Source organism: Pimephales promelas, chromosome 11, assembly GCF_988280905.1.
Source record: "Pimephales promelas chromosome 11, fPimPro1.hap1.1, whole genome shotgun sequence".
NCBI classification, from domain to species: domain Eukaryota; kingdom Metazoa; phylum Chordata; class Actinopteri; order Cypriniformes; family Leuciscidae; genus Pimephales; species Pimephales promelas.
Window position 1 is genome coordinate 26853390 of NC_142779.1, and position 15808 is coordinate 26869197.

Sequence of the window (15808 nt, forward strand, 5' to 3'; positions counted from 1 at the left end):
CACAAGCACAAACTATGCAAAAGTGGCAGCCCTTCTAGCATGCTCAGTTTTCCGAATTTGCGTACTCATTTTCAGTTACTCCTTCAAGTGGACTATATTAGTGGAGTAATGTAGGGAATAGTGAATGGAGGTATATGGGGCAATTTCGAACACAGCTCTAGTTTCCTAGAGCATGCCTGTAAGTTACTGCTACAAGTAGACCCAGCTCAAACTCATCATTGCTGCAACCAACATGACAGAAAAACAGACATTAAAATGGATCTGGCAGCAGTTTTTCCTCGGACCAGATACTATTATGTGTTCTATTTCCCAGAATCGCATGGAGATTGAAGCATATGTGGAGAAACTCCTGGAATACTGCCGGCTGACATCATTGGATGATTTTTCTCTGATGGTCTGTTTATGGAGTGGGCTTGGCGAGAACATTGGCTGTTGGATGCCAACAGGAGATTCCAGCTTGACCTTGGCATAGGATCTGAACACTGTGCTGTGGCCATGTGGCTCATCATTTACCATCAGTGAGGTGGAGGACAATATCCCCACACAGCTACAGCCATCCCAGTCAACTCCCACCATCCTGATATTGTCAATCATCTAAAGAGTCAGAGCAATTACCCATCAAAGATCCAGAACTAGAGTCGGCTGCTGACGCTGAGCCAGAGCCTATTCCCGCCAGTCTGACCAGGTGTGTGAGCTGGTCCCATGTCTGTCCCAGAGGGAGTTTGGTGGAATTGGACAGCCCGGAGTGGCTGATTGACTTGAGCGACACAGAGCCAGCTTCTGTCCTTGTTTCTGACCTTGAGCAACCTTCTTACCTGCTGATTACCTCAAGCAGTTTAGATAATTCCAGAACTTTGCTGTTTTTTTCCCAGCACAATGCCAGTTTCGTTGCCAAGCACTAATCCTATGTCATTGATTATGCTCCCACTTCCACCTCCTAACCTAACCATGCCATCCAGTAATTCGGCCCTATCTCCACCGGCTCCCTTCAGCCCTGCCTCGGTCGGCCGAGTCCTCATCTCCACCTAGGTCACACAACCCTGGGATTCATGCCTCAGCCTTCCAGTACAGCGATGTCAGCCTGAGTCATTGCCTCTTCGAATCTGCCTGGGTGCCCACTTATAATAGCTTGGTCGCCCTCCTGGTTCCGCCTGGCTTATCCACCAAAGCTCCACCGTGGATCTTCATTATGACTCTGCTCTGGGTCATTCCCAGGCTCCTTCCTCAATCGTCTCCTCCAGGCTCTGTCAGCTCCCTCTTGGTCACACCACATTCTAGCTCTGGAAGGGGGTGTAATGTCAGGTTTATGTTCTGTATTGGTTTAGATTTAAGTGTTCCAAGTTCCCATGTTTTTTTTCCAGTTTCCCCTTAGTTGACCTACTTTCCTAGTGTGTGCCTGTTAGTTACCATAGCAGCCTTTTGTGTCCACCTGCCCCTTGTTAATTTACTCATTTAGGCCACTACTGCTTCTCAGTAAAAACTGAGACCTTTTGCTACGTTTGCACCTCCCGTCCAGACTAAAATGGAAAAAACAAAGACCTAAAACGGAGAAGTTTAGAAACGCTGCAGCTCGGTTTTGAATCTCCGGACGTTCGTTTTAGTGAAGACGGGACAAAACGGAGGAGTTTAGAAACGATGACGCAGAGGCTCACGCTCGGCTCCATGATTGGGTGTCATCAGTCATGACGTGTCCTTCCCTGATTCGTCAGCCACTGTTTACACCGGCACGTGCATGCCCAGTGTTGGTGAATGGTCATGTGATCCGCATTTTCAGTCGTTTTAATGTGGACGGAGATCAATTCTAATATGCAGATAAAACACTGGTGAGGACGTATTCGTTTTAATTCTCCGTTGTTAAACAAAAACGCAGTAGTGTGGATGCCTTAGTCTGTGTATATTGTTGACATTTTTTTCCTAGTCTATAAAAAACAATTGCAGAACGGGGTTGAATACTATAAAAGCCAGATGTGTTTTTAAGGCCTTATGGCCTATGTGACTACAAAGGTCAAGATGAAAAGTTTGTAGAAGATGAGTAGTTTTTGCTTAGTCAGGGATTTTCAAATAAACGACAAGTGATAGTGAAAGAATAAGACTATTGTTAAGAGGTGTCATGTGGAAGTTTTTTGCCCCTGGGAAGATTGTTGATTGTCCTTGGAGAATGCTACATTTTGCCTATGAAAAAGAGTTTACCATCAATTGCCAGAATGCTACAATTAGAGAGAAAGGGAAAATATGTAGAACTTCATGGTGGGAAAACAGAAGGTACACATTACCTTACCAGACGTTATGTCACTTGGTTATTGCAAAAGAACATAAAAACACGGCATACTAATTGCGTTTTGGCTAATGGAAAATTCTGATGTCCCGCAGGCTTCTCAGCTTTGTTGCTTTGTTCAATAAAGTCTTATTTTGATTTCTGGAACTCTGGAGCTTCATTTGCAAGAAAGAGATGACTTTTCTCCACAACAATATATATTCCCTGTTCAGTTCCTTGTCCATTCTTAAGTCTTTTAGTATGTCTATTTTAAGTGGTTGTTCTTTTCTTGCATGTTGCTCTTTTTCTCCTGTAATTTTTAGTGTATTTGTTACTTTAAAGTTGTACTGCTGCAACTAGATCCTACTCATACTCAACCTTCTAGCAACCAAGGTGACACAAATAATATCTTGAGTCCACACATACACTACATATACTATTGTGATCCTTGTGATCACCTGACATGGGGTTATTTTATTATTTTATAATGTTTCCTGGGTTGCCCATAAAGTGTTAGTATGTTTTTAAGATTAAAAATAGCCATAATTTAGTAATAAAGGGAATTTTTCCTATCCTGATTTTAGCCTCTGATTTGAATGCTCTGTTTGAAGGGGCGTGTCTGCTGTGGGATTCAGTGCAACCGCCCACTGCTGTGATTGACTGACATGCTTGCATATGAAATAGCTACATATTACATGTGAAACTCTCTCGAATACTTTTACTACAGCTATTATACTGTACATTTTTACTATTACAATTAATGAGATTACTGAATCGTGAGAAGTTTTTGAAGTATTTAGATCTATTCCCATCACATAAAATGTTGCTGTGATGAGCATTAAGCGAGCAGATGACAGTCTGTTAATCGGGAGAATGAAGATCTTATCTTTGTAACACAGTTAATGCACTCTCTCTAATGCTTTCACCAATGCAGGCACGATGATGTGCATACAGTAAGAGCTTCTTTGTGCAGTGTAACGTCCGTCATTGATTTCATAACGAGTTGTCCAGATAAAAATCGCTATGTGCAAATATTGTTCTTTGATTGCTTTCTGTATAATTTGATCACAATTTAAATAAGATTATTTTCATCCTACAAAAAGAAATGATGTGAAGTTGATATTTTAGTCACTGGCTTGACTTATGCATAAACAGTATTGAATGATTTTGAGAGAAAGATTACCTGTCTGAACTTGAACAATTAGGCTACACATCAAAAATTGTTGCTGGGTAGCTCGATCTATTTATTTTTAGACGTTCATCGAGGCCGGTTCTGTATTGGCCCAAGTAGAGGAAACAGGCGTCGGTGGGGAAGTTGTGTTGGCACATTTCCAGAGAAAATAAAATTAACCTATTGTTTCTTCAGAGGCTCGGATGAAGAATCAATAAAATACGTTAATATTCATTTGTACATCCGAACAACTGCCATCAACTGCCATGCTTCGATCGTTTGCAAGACATGATATCTCTCGAGAAAAAACTAAAATCGCGCCTGCATGTTCGCACTTCCCGTTCCTAGCTCATTTTCTGAAAGCAAAGCAGAGAAAGGGGGAGGTTACCTAAATAGCCAAAGCTCGGTTTACACCGTTTGAAAATTCTAGACACGAGGGGACTAAATACAGGCTAGGGGAACTAATATTAATGCTAAAAAACCTCAGAAAGTGGACATTTGTCAGGGGACCTTTAACTTTCAGAAGACTGTTATAAAAACCACATCATAAGATACATTTCAGTTGGATAGCTAATCCTTCAGTTGGATAGCTAAACATGGGAACATCCACAGTACTTAGATGATTGTCACAGTACTTAGATGATTGTCGTGTCCTTGTAAATGGGAAATTCCTATTTCCCAATATAAACTTTTAACTGGAATGCCTCCTCAAGTCAGAGTTGAGACTGAAAAAAACTCGGTGGAATTGCAACAGTCCAGAATTTAGAATCCAATATGGCTGTCGTGAACTGTAATAAATTGTGGTGAAACTGTGGTGAAACCGTAATAGATTGTTTACTGGCACTTCTGTTTCTGTACTGTGTCTCAAATTCAGTGGTGCACACAGTACTATCCAACCTCTATTTGTGTACATAATTCTTCGGCATTATCTGAGCAAAATTCCACTTTTTTTGCTTGCAAGAGCAAGCACAACAAATGTTTGCCTGGACGCATCCATTTTAGTTTTCCGACCTTTGTACTGGAACAAGGTGAACTCGTGTGTGATGACATTCAAAGCTCCAACATCCCTTTTCCAGGTAAATGGAATGCAGCATTACTTATATTGTCTAGTTAAGAAAATACTCTCTTAAAAATTAATTTTTCTTTCATTAATATTAGATTATGTGCATGCAAATATTTCTTAAATATACTAGTGCACATCCAATAAAATTAAGTGCACTTCCCTTGCACAAGGGATGTGCAAGAGGTATTTGTGATGTTTTAAGTATAATTCAGTATGGCTTGCCCACTGTACCTTCTCATGTGGTGAGTCGATGAGCAGGTATGTCAGGCCCTGGCTGATTGACTGAATGGACAGGGTATACTGAGCAGAGACTTCAGCTAAGTCACATGACTTATGCACTTCCTCCACACAAGCCTCCCACAGTTTGATCTGACCTAGGGGAAACTTGGTAGAGAAATACAATATTAGTGCATTCACACATACAAATATACTGTGCAAGATGACTCTGATTTGAGGAGACAAAAGACCTTGTCCTCTTGACTTCTGAAGTAGTAGAGAATCTTCCCAAAAAGCATACACCACACATGCTTAGAGTAGCCATGTTTCACCTTTAAGAGTCAGAGACAACATATAATACACAGAATACAAGTTATAAACGACTACAAATAAAAAATAAAATAAAAATAATTCTTTAATTCAGCAAGGATTAATTTAATTTATCAATAGTGACAGTATATACATTTACTTATGTTACAAAATATCACCATTTCATATAAATTATGTTCTTTTGAATGTTTCAATGTTTCAACTCATGTTCTTTTGAAAATATGAAGCAGAAAATAATGAACATTGAACGTAATAATAGGAAATGTTTCTTGAGCACCAAATCAGCATATTAGAATGATTTCTGAAGGAACATATGACACTGAAGACTACTGAAGATGTAGTTTTCTTTAATAACATTAAAAACATTTAAAAAAATATTTTAAAAAATCTTTCCTTTGAGTTTTCCATGTACAGACGACATCATTGTCAAAGCGATCCCCATTCACAAGGATCTGCGAAAAACGACTAAAAACCCTGTATTCTACTGCCAGGCCGTTAGATGGCGATGAAACACTATAGATTGAACATGTTATAAACATGTATGACATCATCTACAGAGATTCGCTTTTTTGTTGTTTACAAAGAGACCATTTTCAAAAACTTGTACTTTGAAACCCGTTATCAAAACTTTGCGTTTGCAGGCACCCAAACTGCTGTTGTCATGAAAATGAACGTCCAAAGCGCATACAAATATTTTAGTTGAAAAATATTCAACTATACAAAGGGGGGCGCCTTTGTAGCTGGCTATTCACCTGCTGTTAGCATCCCATTGACTCCCATTCATTTTGGCGTCACTTTGACAGCGAATAACTTTACATCTGAGGCGTCCAAAGACTCCATTTGTCCGTTATTTATTTCTAAAGAAACACGTCAATGTATAAAAGGCTCCATTACTTTGTATGTTACGTTATAGCCCAGTAGAATCCGTTCTTGTAAAAATTGCGTTCTTCTAAAAATTGCGTTCTTCATCCGTTCTTCTAAAAATTGCGTCATAACCACTCGACTGTCCATCACAGGGGTAGAGAAGTTACCGTATGGACAGGAGGAGAAGCTTGCACAGCCTCACAGGCAATCTTTTACTGTCTAAAGTCAGCCCATGGCATAGATAGAAGCAAAATGACAAAATAATTAATCAGAATACTTGCCAAAAGTTGCTCCAGGTCGCGTTTCGCCGTCTCTGTACACGATTAAAATTTGTCTTGGCACAGCTACTAGAAGATTTACAACTGTCAGTCAGTTTGCTCACGTGACATCTACGTCGTCAAGCTCAGTTTGAGCCTGCGCAGAACGCTTGGCTATCAGGAAGGAACTCTTTCCGTTGAAATCAATGGGGTCGCTGTGTCCATTTCTTTTACTGTCTATGTATCTAACACAGGCCACATTTGCACATTTTCAAAAAAGTTGTAATTTACATCAATCCAAATAAATACGCCATCGAGTGCCATCATAACTATGTCAAACCTATGGGTGGCAGTGTAGGGAGAAATATAAAGCCATGCAAGCCAATAAAAATCCAGTCGAAAACAACGAATAACACAAGCGACTTCCTGTTCCTTTCAAAGTATACAAAGTCCTTTCAGTTGTATTTGCAAATGCAAAAAGCGTTTGCACAAAAGTTGACAAACAGAACACAATGAAAACTGAATCAAAAACAGAACAGAACACGTGACCTAATACAAATGATTATGAGTGCATATTACAAATGATTTTTAATACCTTCGTCACGTGTCCTTTCATAATGGGCCGTACGTCTGGGTGTGTAAAGAGCGGACTAGCAGCTTTGATCCTTAGGACGCTCTGCAGAACCTTAAGCCACTCCTCCAGGAGGTTCGGGGAATCTGCTTTCAGATTACACACACTTTTACCTGTCACCACCTGAGGGGACACAACATCAACATGGAAAGTCATGTGAAATAATATGCTATATCTGAGATGTATGAACAATCTCTCTCTCTCTCTCTCTCTCTCTTACACACACACACTTTACCTGAAGCATCTGTTTCCCATCACCACGTGCTATAGTGCTACATGCGTTCAGATCAATCTGGCCTTGGGGTTTATGGATGACATCACTCTATGAAACAAAATCACAGAATCTCCAGAAACTATTTGTAGCTTGACCACCATATTGAGGTCATTGGGTTAGCCAGATGTCCTAATATTTAGTTAGCATATAGTTATATGTTTAAGCTACTGTAATTATATGGCATCAATTAAAAAGTGTGTAAAAAGTGCTTTAAAGAAAACGTACAATTAAAAAAAAAGTAAATGCAAAACAAGATAATAAAACAGGAAAAGAAACAAATTTATAGTAAGAGTCATTTAAACTCACTGGTGATTTGAAGTAGAGAAGCTCCCCATCCTTCAGAACAAACCAGTGCCTCTTCCATGTTTTCTTCCATGTCTTTACCATCTTGAGAAGGTACCCAGACTTCTCCATAGACTCCTGAGATGAAACACATTCTCATTTGGTCTCAGGTGTGACTCACTGAAATCCACAAATGTATGCATATGGACATGTGTCTTACACTCTTGCCGTTGTCACTGTTGGAGGAGCAGGTCTTTGGTAGCTTGTTTTCAGGTTCAGAGCACTCCGTATCAGTGGAGTAAGCGTCAGGAGGTATGGCATAGTCGCACTCAGATGTCATAGAAGATAATGACACAGCTAAGCAAGACACAACACATTCATTAAAGGTGCAGTATGTAAGAATGAGTGGTTGAAATAGGTACTGCAGTCCAATTCAAAATATCCAGACTGATCTCATGAAGTAGCGTGTGTATGCCACGCCAATTCGTATTTCCATTTTTGGCGTGCTATCAAGACGCATAATCGCTTTTCAGCGTGTTTATGAACGCCGTTGACTTAACGTTATATAAATATATGACTTACCTCAACTCCGTCCCTAAACCTAACCGTCACTGGGGTTAATGGCATTTATGACTGTTCCCTTACCCTCCAAGGTAAAAAAAAAAGATATGACTTACCTCAACCCCATCCCTAAACGTAACCGTCACGGGTTAATGGCATTTATGACTGGAGATTTGACTGCGTCTACAGACACGCGGAATGACGCGGACGCGGATACACGCGGATAGCTCAAAATGCGTAGAGATAACACGCCACCTGACTCGAAAGTGGCGTGTATGTTTACGCAAAAGTCATGATGTCATGTTGAAATATCGGAGATCGTCGTTTTTCCCGCCACCTGCTCCTCAGACTGGACAGTGCTCACACGGAAATTGGCAACGTATTATAGACCAAAACAATAACATACATTCCAGCCTGGAAACACCCATTTCACAAATAACTGGCTGTAGAAGTTTTTTTTCTTTTTTTTTTCTTCAGAAAAACAAGTATGTTTGCTCAATATATGCAAACATATCATGGTATTTTTTATTTTAGTGCTTTAGTAGGTATTTTTTATGCTTTAGTCGTGAAAAATTTACATACGGCACCTTTAAGGTGTGTTTGTCTGTAAAGCCCTGTACGATCTTTTTTAATGGGCCAATTTTTAAAGTATAATCATGGGATTTTCTTTTTTGTCCATTTTCCAAAATCACTTGAAATCCTATTCTTAACCCACTTACAGCCACTGAGATAGAAGCACTGAAATGAAAATTAAGCAATTTAATCATCTGTGGACTGGGCAGGACTCAAAAAACTCCAGCCAATCATTTCCAAGACCACCTAGAATCATTGGACAGTCAGTTCGTCAATCAAAAGGTCGTACCATACCCCCCAACCCCCATCGCCCTTGCGCGCGTTACCCTTCGTGTACATACTCAAAGCTCGTGACCCAGTCACAGTAAGAACAGGTGGCCCCGGTACAGATCTCGCGCATCTGAGTTTTGCACATGCATGGTTGCGTGCCCATGTTCTTCGAATGGGTGGAGTCAGGGCCAGCATTGGAGGAAAGAAGGTAGGAACTTTTGAGTTGTGTATTTTCAAAATCCGCCAGCTGTTTTGCAAATCCTACGGCGTATATTTTCACAACATTGTCATAAAAAAAAAAAATAAAAAAAACACTCACTTGTGGCACCTTCCTCCCTCTTTCTACCACTGCTCATGTGCATTTGTTATTATCGGAGCCGCCCAACTTTATCGTGTGAAGCTATGTCTACGAGTGGGTAATACATCATATACAGTTTTATAGAATTGATTCGAATTGCCACAAAGCACTTCGTGTTTCTCGCTTGTTCTCGCTTCTCACAAGACTTCTATTTCCAACTTACTGAACCCGAGGTTGCAAGGTTGGTTTTCCACCTGGGGACAACTCAACCCATCGTCACAATGGGTCACAACCCATTGCGCAAGTATTTCCACAAGATTTTGGAGTATTTCTGTGGGAATTTTTGCCCATTTGTCCAGGAGAGCATATATATATATATATATATATATATATATATATATATATATATATATATATATATATATATATTTATATATTTAAAGGGACACTTGGCAACTACTTTGACTTAATAAAACTGTTTAGAAACCATTTGAATGGTTTAATAACCTGTTCTGGAGAGTAGGTATGTCACGGTACCAAAATTCCAGTAGTCGGTAGAGAGAATGTTAGTCAACATTGAAAAAGTGGAAGCTATTATACAGTAGCTGTAAAGGGGGGGCCATATATATTAATGTATATGGACCAGATTTACTAACAGCTTGCACCAGCGCAAACCCTCTTTTGGCGTTAACAACTACTGTCAGGATTTATTAAAGAAAAGCAGTGAAAAATTTGTGCTGAAAAGGTGTGGAAGGGGGTTAATTTTGCATATGCATTTTTAGGAGTTTCCCTTTCAGATGCAAAATGTATGGAAGGAGAGTTTTTAAATGAACCATGCAATGTGATTTGAGATTTGTGGTTTACTATAGTTTAATTACGGGTATTTGTGGCATTATTGGACACCTACGAAAGTGTGTCTTAAACTAGGTGCCAATTTGCTCTGCTCAATTACAATTAGGTTAATTTTTAGAACCCTAGATTGCGTTGGTCATTATGAAAATGATCTGGCATCTGGTTGTGTTTGAGTTCTTTAATTTGTGCGTTGTCAGTAGATCACGCGCAGAACTCTCCACTCCCATCTGCATTTTTTTGGAGTTGCGCTCTCATACTATTTTGCCCTGTAAATCTGGTCCTATGTATTTAGAATGTGATGTCATTAAAGTCCTGCAGGTGTAATGATCAGGTGTCCCAATACTTTTGTCCATATAATGTATATACTGTTCTTTGTAAATTGGCCAAGTCATTTATTTCTGTCAAGATTTCTTCACATTGGCAGTTTGTAGTGAAGACCTTTGTGTTTCTGTTGTATTTGACGATCAAATGAAATGGTGAAATGAAGTGAACTCTCAGAGCAGCTCTGGAGTTCACTTCATATAACAAGACAGCAGACGCTGAAGACACCATGGACATTACACGTCCAGACATTAGTCTATATCACAATTTGATTAATTTTTAGAACCCTACTTTTGATTTATTAATCAAAACATTCAATACTATGCAGTATATTCCAAATTCCATGACTGACTCTATGTTCTATGATTCTGTCTGTGTTTTTACATAAATCATAGGAACAATTTTAAATATGTTGTGACCAAAGATTTGTATAGATTTTCCATGAATGCTCCAGTCCTTAATCATTGGATGAGGATTTTTAAATTTGAAGAGACTGCACTCATAAAGAACACACATTTTAGAGCAATGTTCCAGTGTATTTATTATGAGGACAGACCCACAGGCTAGCTGTGATTGAAGATTTTGCTCAAAGGTACAATGGTGATAACTTATGGATTAATACTTGCAGGGTTCAAACCTGCAGGTGCTTGGTTTCCAACCATGATCTTTAATAACTGCTGCATAATGCGTGTACCTCTCTTAAGTGACCGAGGGCTTCCTCGGCTGCTGCTCTTGTGTGACTCTGATCCAGAGGTCTGACAGTTTTCCTCCTCTCCAGAGTTAGACTGACACTCCTCCGAACTGTCCTCCTCAGAACTACACGACTCCTCAGAGAACTGAATGTTGCATAACAAAGTCGCCTTCTATGAGAGTAAAAACAAATGTGGCAATCTACATAATTAAAATATTTGCTTCTATACACCTTATTCACAGCAGCACCATCTTTGATTTTTAATGAGAATGAAAGCGAGGCTGTGAGGGATAGTCATGCATCTCTTCAATGGGCTGTACTGTTATTTAATGTGTTTTCTGATTGTTCTGCTCATGAAACACTGGAAAAATATCTTTCCAAGAAAGGTCAGTTGACAAAAAACTCCCGACAATGTAAGCTATGGAAAATTGTAAGTAATCTAGCCGCTTTATTCAGATTTTTACAGCGAATGCCATAGGAAACACGGTAAGTCTATCCCTCACAACCTCACTTTCATACCTGTCATGGCGCTGCTCTGAATAAGGTCTATTACTGATAGAAATGCAGACTCCTATGCAAAAACAATTTCTACAATTAACACTGCAGAGCATCACAGTCTTCACCACAGTCTTGCATCACAGTGTGACAGCCACACACTTCAACAGACAGATAAAGACACACACAGGTCCCTACCCCTTTTATTGAGGTGAAGATGGGTGTATTTGTGTTCCTGTAGATGAGGGATGTGTAGAGCATGTAGGCGGGGCATGAGGATGGGTGGGAAGAGTCTGGAAGAGCACAATATGATTTAGGCAAGTAAGAAATATTCATTGATTATTTTGATGGCCTTGGACTAATATTTACATTTCTATGCAACAATCATTGGCCAAACCAAACGCCATTCTATAACCATAACTTAAAACTACAGCTATTAAAATCAAAGGGTTTATACAAGAAAATAAGAATATTGTTTAAATCTCTAAACCCAGACCCAATATGTGAATGAACTGTAATTATTGAGGGGAATTTGGGCGAATCTCTGGGAAATTTGTCAAGATTTTCTTTAAAATGTAACATTTTGCACCCACAATGCAAAAATAAATAACTAAATAAATATGGTAAAAGGATTCTTGGATGAAATGCCATAAAAATACAGTCACAATGCAAAAAAAAAAAAAAGGATTTATTTTTTTACGTTCGGCACTATGTGACTTTGAAGTTGAACCGTGGAAATAGGAAAAACGAACGAAATGCACGTGAATGATAATGAAGATATAAAATGAAGAGAGATGAATAAAGGGCAACTGCATGGAAGAAAAAAAAACTCAAATTTAAAAAAAAAAACCCACCTTTATTAGCATCATCTGTACATGACGTCTCTGACAGACGAATTCCTGATTTTGCCACTGCATATATTCTGCTCTCCTGCAGATAACATGAAAACACAGGTTTAGCACATAAACTTAAACAACAGCAATTCATTTTACATATCAACTATTAGTTCCAGGAATCACCCAAGAGGGCAGCCTGTGCAGTGGAGGGGTCGGGGGTTTACTCCCGGGAACAGCTGCAGAGGTGTCGGGTGTTTCGGGTTCCTCAGGTGGCACTTCAGCTGAAGGCACATCATTATGTTCTCTTTCACCAGTCTCCATCTTTGGGTCTTGGTCCATGTCAGTTTCTTGAGGCCGCAGAGGACGTAGCATGCTGATAGCATTTCGAGTCCGCCCATGGGTGGCTTCACTGTACAATGGAGGCTGACTCATATGCTTCTTAGCCAATGCCAAATTCCGCAGTCGGGGCTGTTTGGGGGAAGCTGGGGTGTCTTGGGTGTCCTGAGACGGGGTGGGCCGCTTTGGTGTGAGAGCTGGAGTTAGGACTGGACTGGAGGTGTTTGTGTCACTGGACGAGGATGAAGAATCCAAACATTGCAACTGGAAGCGCTTATTTAACTCATCTGAGGATCCATCTTCAGCATCTTTCTTTGAAGCGTTCTTGGTGCCAGGGAGACAAAGTCTGGTGCAGTCCACACGCTGCATGTCATCATCAAACAGCGAGCTGCTGTCATCAGAGGCGGTGTGGTATGTCTCACTTGTGGGTCGGCTTAATTGGAAACTTCCAAACAGACTCCTCTCTACCTCAGAGGCAGCGCTAGACAGGATGGAGGAGACACCTCCGGGACTGTCCCGCCCACCCTCATCTTCAGATCCCCCTTTAGAGCAATGGCCAACATACTCTGTTTCTGGGTGGTTTTGTTTTATTTCAGAATCTGGATTGGACCAAACACACAGACTTGGTAAATACATGGATACAAATATTTTGCAAAACATTGTCAAGCCATCTATTTCACTAACTCAGACTCATCACCAAACATGACTCATTTGAGCAGTTCTTTTAGTGAATCAAATGCAGTCATCGCAACCAGTGCAGTGTGATTCCTGAACAAATGACTCTTATGAGCTGATTCTTCTGAATCAAAAACATAAATCACAATGTTAGTGTGGTTACTGTGAATCATAGTGTTATTCTGTCATGCTGCTTAATTTAAACATTTTTGAATTTCTAGATGAGAAACTTTCCTTTTCAAGATGTTTTGTAGGGACAATTAAAACTGGATAATCAAAATGAGATTTTTCCATTAGATTTTTTTAAATTAAATGTTAAAATGTTCTTTTTTTTTATGAAGTCTCATACTCACCAATACTTTATTTATTGAATAACATTATTGAAAAACAGCAATATTGTGAAAAACAATATATATATATATATATATATATATATATATATATATATATATATATATATATATTTTTTTTTTTTTTTTTTTACTTATTTTAAAATGTCATCCATTACTCGAATCTTCAGAGTCACATGATGCATCAGAAGTCATTCTAAAATCATTACATAACATCAGTTTCATTATTAACAGCAGTTTTGCTGCTTAAATTTTTTGTGGATATTGTGATAGATTTTTTTCCCGAGATTATTTGATGAACAGAAAGTTAAAAAGTAATGCGCCGTAATGCGCCTTGCGGAAGAACATTGTAGCTGGAGCTCCTTTTTTCTGTCTATAATGAGTTACGCAGGTACTAGGGGTGTAACCCCGGCATCCCGGCCAAATTTGCCCAGTGTGCCTCTGTCCATCATGGCCTCCTAATCATCCCTAAATATACCAATTGGCTTCATCACTCTGTCTCCTCTCCACCAGTAATCTGGTGTGTGGTGGGCGTTCTGGCGCAATATGGCTGCCGTCGCATCATCCAGGTGGATGCTGCACATTGGTGGTAATTATTATTATTAAGACCCGTAACAGTCTAAAATGGTCAGAATATAAACACTTACTATAGGTGTACATCAGGGCTGTGTTTAACGGCTATTAGACGTCTTTTAAATGCAAAATTGCTTGCTGGGAAATATCTTTAATGCCACTTTTGATCAATTTTATTTTGTAATAATTTCTTAATTTCTTTCCAGCCCTGTTGCATCTCAATCAAACTCAGCAGAATATGAACTATTGCTCTCAGTCAAACAACTGAAGATATCATTTGTCTTCTGACCAGTAGAGGGTCTCTTGCAATCCATGAGTGTGTGGTCATGATCAGGCAGGGTGTCGATGCTCTTCTGGGACGGTTCTGGGCCCGTCAGTACCTGAGGGATCTTCCCTCTGTTTTGGAAACAGCCAAAAGTCAGACTGCTGAGTCGCTTGGCCTCACCCACACTGGGCTGGACTGGGCCACCAGAACCCAAAGTCTGCTCCATGACTAAAACAACACAAAAACATGACACTTAGTATATATATATATATATATATATATATATATATATATATATATATATATATATATATATATATATATATATATATATATATATACACACATTTTTTTGGTGTAAGTCAAAGTTGATAAAAATGTTGATAAATGTTCTCTCAGTTTAATCTTCAATATCACTAATAAAAAAACAAAACAAAACAAAAAAAAACTCATCAACAAATGTTTTTATGAGTATAACACTGTACACACTGCAGAACTAGCAGGATTTAATAATGGTAGCACTTGGTAGAATGTTATTGTGAACATAGCCATGATTGAACCTACTCTTTGATCACATGCACGATTACCTTGCAGTTGTCTTCTTAGGTCTTGTATCTCATTTTCCTGTTGTTGGTTGATCTCTCTCAGAGAGGCATTCTCTATATCAAACTACAAGAATAATAATTGTGATCACAAACGTTCACACACTCCCCCAGATATTTATCTCTTTCTAAAAACATACAAAGAGCATTAACATACTTCATTCAACTTCCGTATGACCCATTCTTTGATGTTAGCTGCTTTTTCTTCCACTGTCTTGGCATCTTGAATTCGGTTCTGTTTCTGAAGGTATAAAACGTAATGAATTACTTTTTTTAATGGATTTAAATAAGCATTTTTGTATACTGATGCAAACCTGATGGTTTTAATGACTGGAAGTATGACTGACCTGTTCCTCCAGCTGCTGCTCTAGGGTGTCAATAAGCTCATCTTTCTCCTTCAGTCCCGCTTGAAGATCTTGACAGCGCCTGAAAAGCTGCAGCTCTGAATCACTCGACTGGATATCTGAAGTCTTTAAACGCTCTTCCATCCACTGCACCTGCAACAAACACATGCACGTATACACAGTGCTAATAAATGTTACATGATCATATACCAAAAATGTATATATAAACACTCACAGGTTCAACTACACCAATTCAACTGCTCGTTAATACAAATATCTAATCAGCCAATCACATGGCAGCAACACAGTGTATTTAGGCATGTAGACATGGTCAAAACAATCTGCTGAAGTTCAAACTGAGCATCAGAATGGGGAAGAAAGGTGATTTAAATGACTTTGAGCGTGGCATGGTTGTTCGTGTTGG

General features: G+C 39.2%; 1 protein-coding gene across 1 annotated transcript in view; it reads right to left on the minus strand.

Moving 5' to 3' along the window:
* plekhh2 (pleckstrin homology domain containing, family H (with MyTH4 domain) member 2) overlaps positions 1 to 15808 on the minus strand; it is a 52444-nt gene that overhangs the window by 20253 nt on the left and 16383 nt on the right. The window contains exons 4-17 of the mRNA XM_039653347.2: positions 15388 to 15537; positions 15198 to 15281; positions 15026 to 15107; positions 14463 to 14666; positions 12423 to 13174; positions 12258 to 12333; positions 11602 to 11696; positions 10912 to 11080; positions 7563 to 7699; positions 7367 to 7480; positions 7022 to 7108; positions 6751 to 6909; positions 4956 to 5036; positions 4720 to 4872 (exon numbers count right to left, since the gene is read on the minus strand). Coding sequence (XP_039509281.2) covers positions 4720 to 4872; positions 4956 to 5036; positions 6751 to 6909; positions 7022 to 7108; positions 7367 to 7480; positions 7563 to 7699; positions 10912 to 11080; positions 11602 to 11696; positions 12258 to 12333; positions 12423 to 13174; positions 14463 to 14666; positions 15026 to 15107; positions 15198 to 15281; positions 15388 to 15537 — 2343 coding nt within the window. The remainder of the gene's footprint in view (positions 1 to 4719; positions 4873 to 4955; positions 5037 to 6750; positions 6910 to 7021; positions 7109 to 7366; positions 7481 to 7562; positions 7700 to 10911; positions 11081 to 11601; positions 11697 to 12257; positions 12334 to 12422; positions 13175 to 14462; positions 14667 to 15025; positions 15108 to 15197; positions 15282 to 15387; positions 15538 to 15808) is intronic.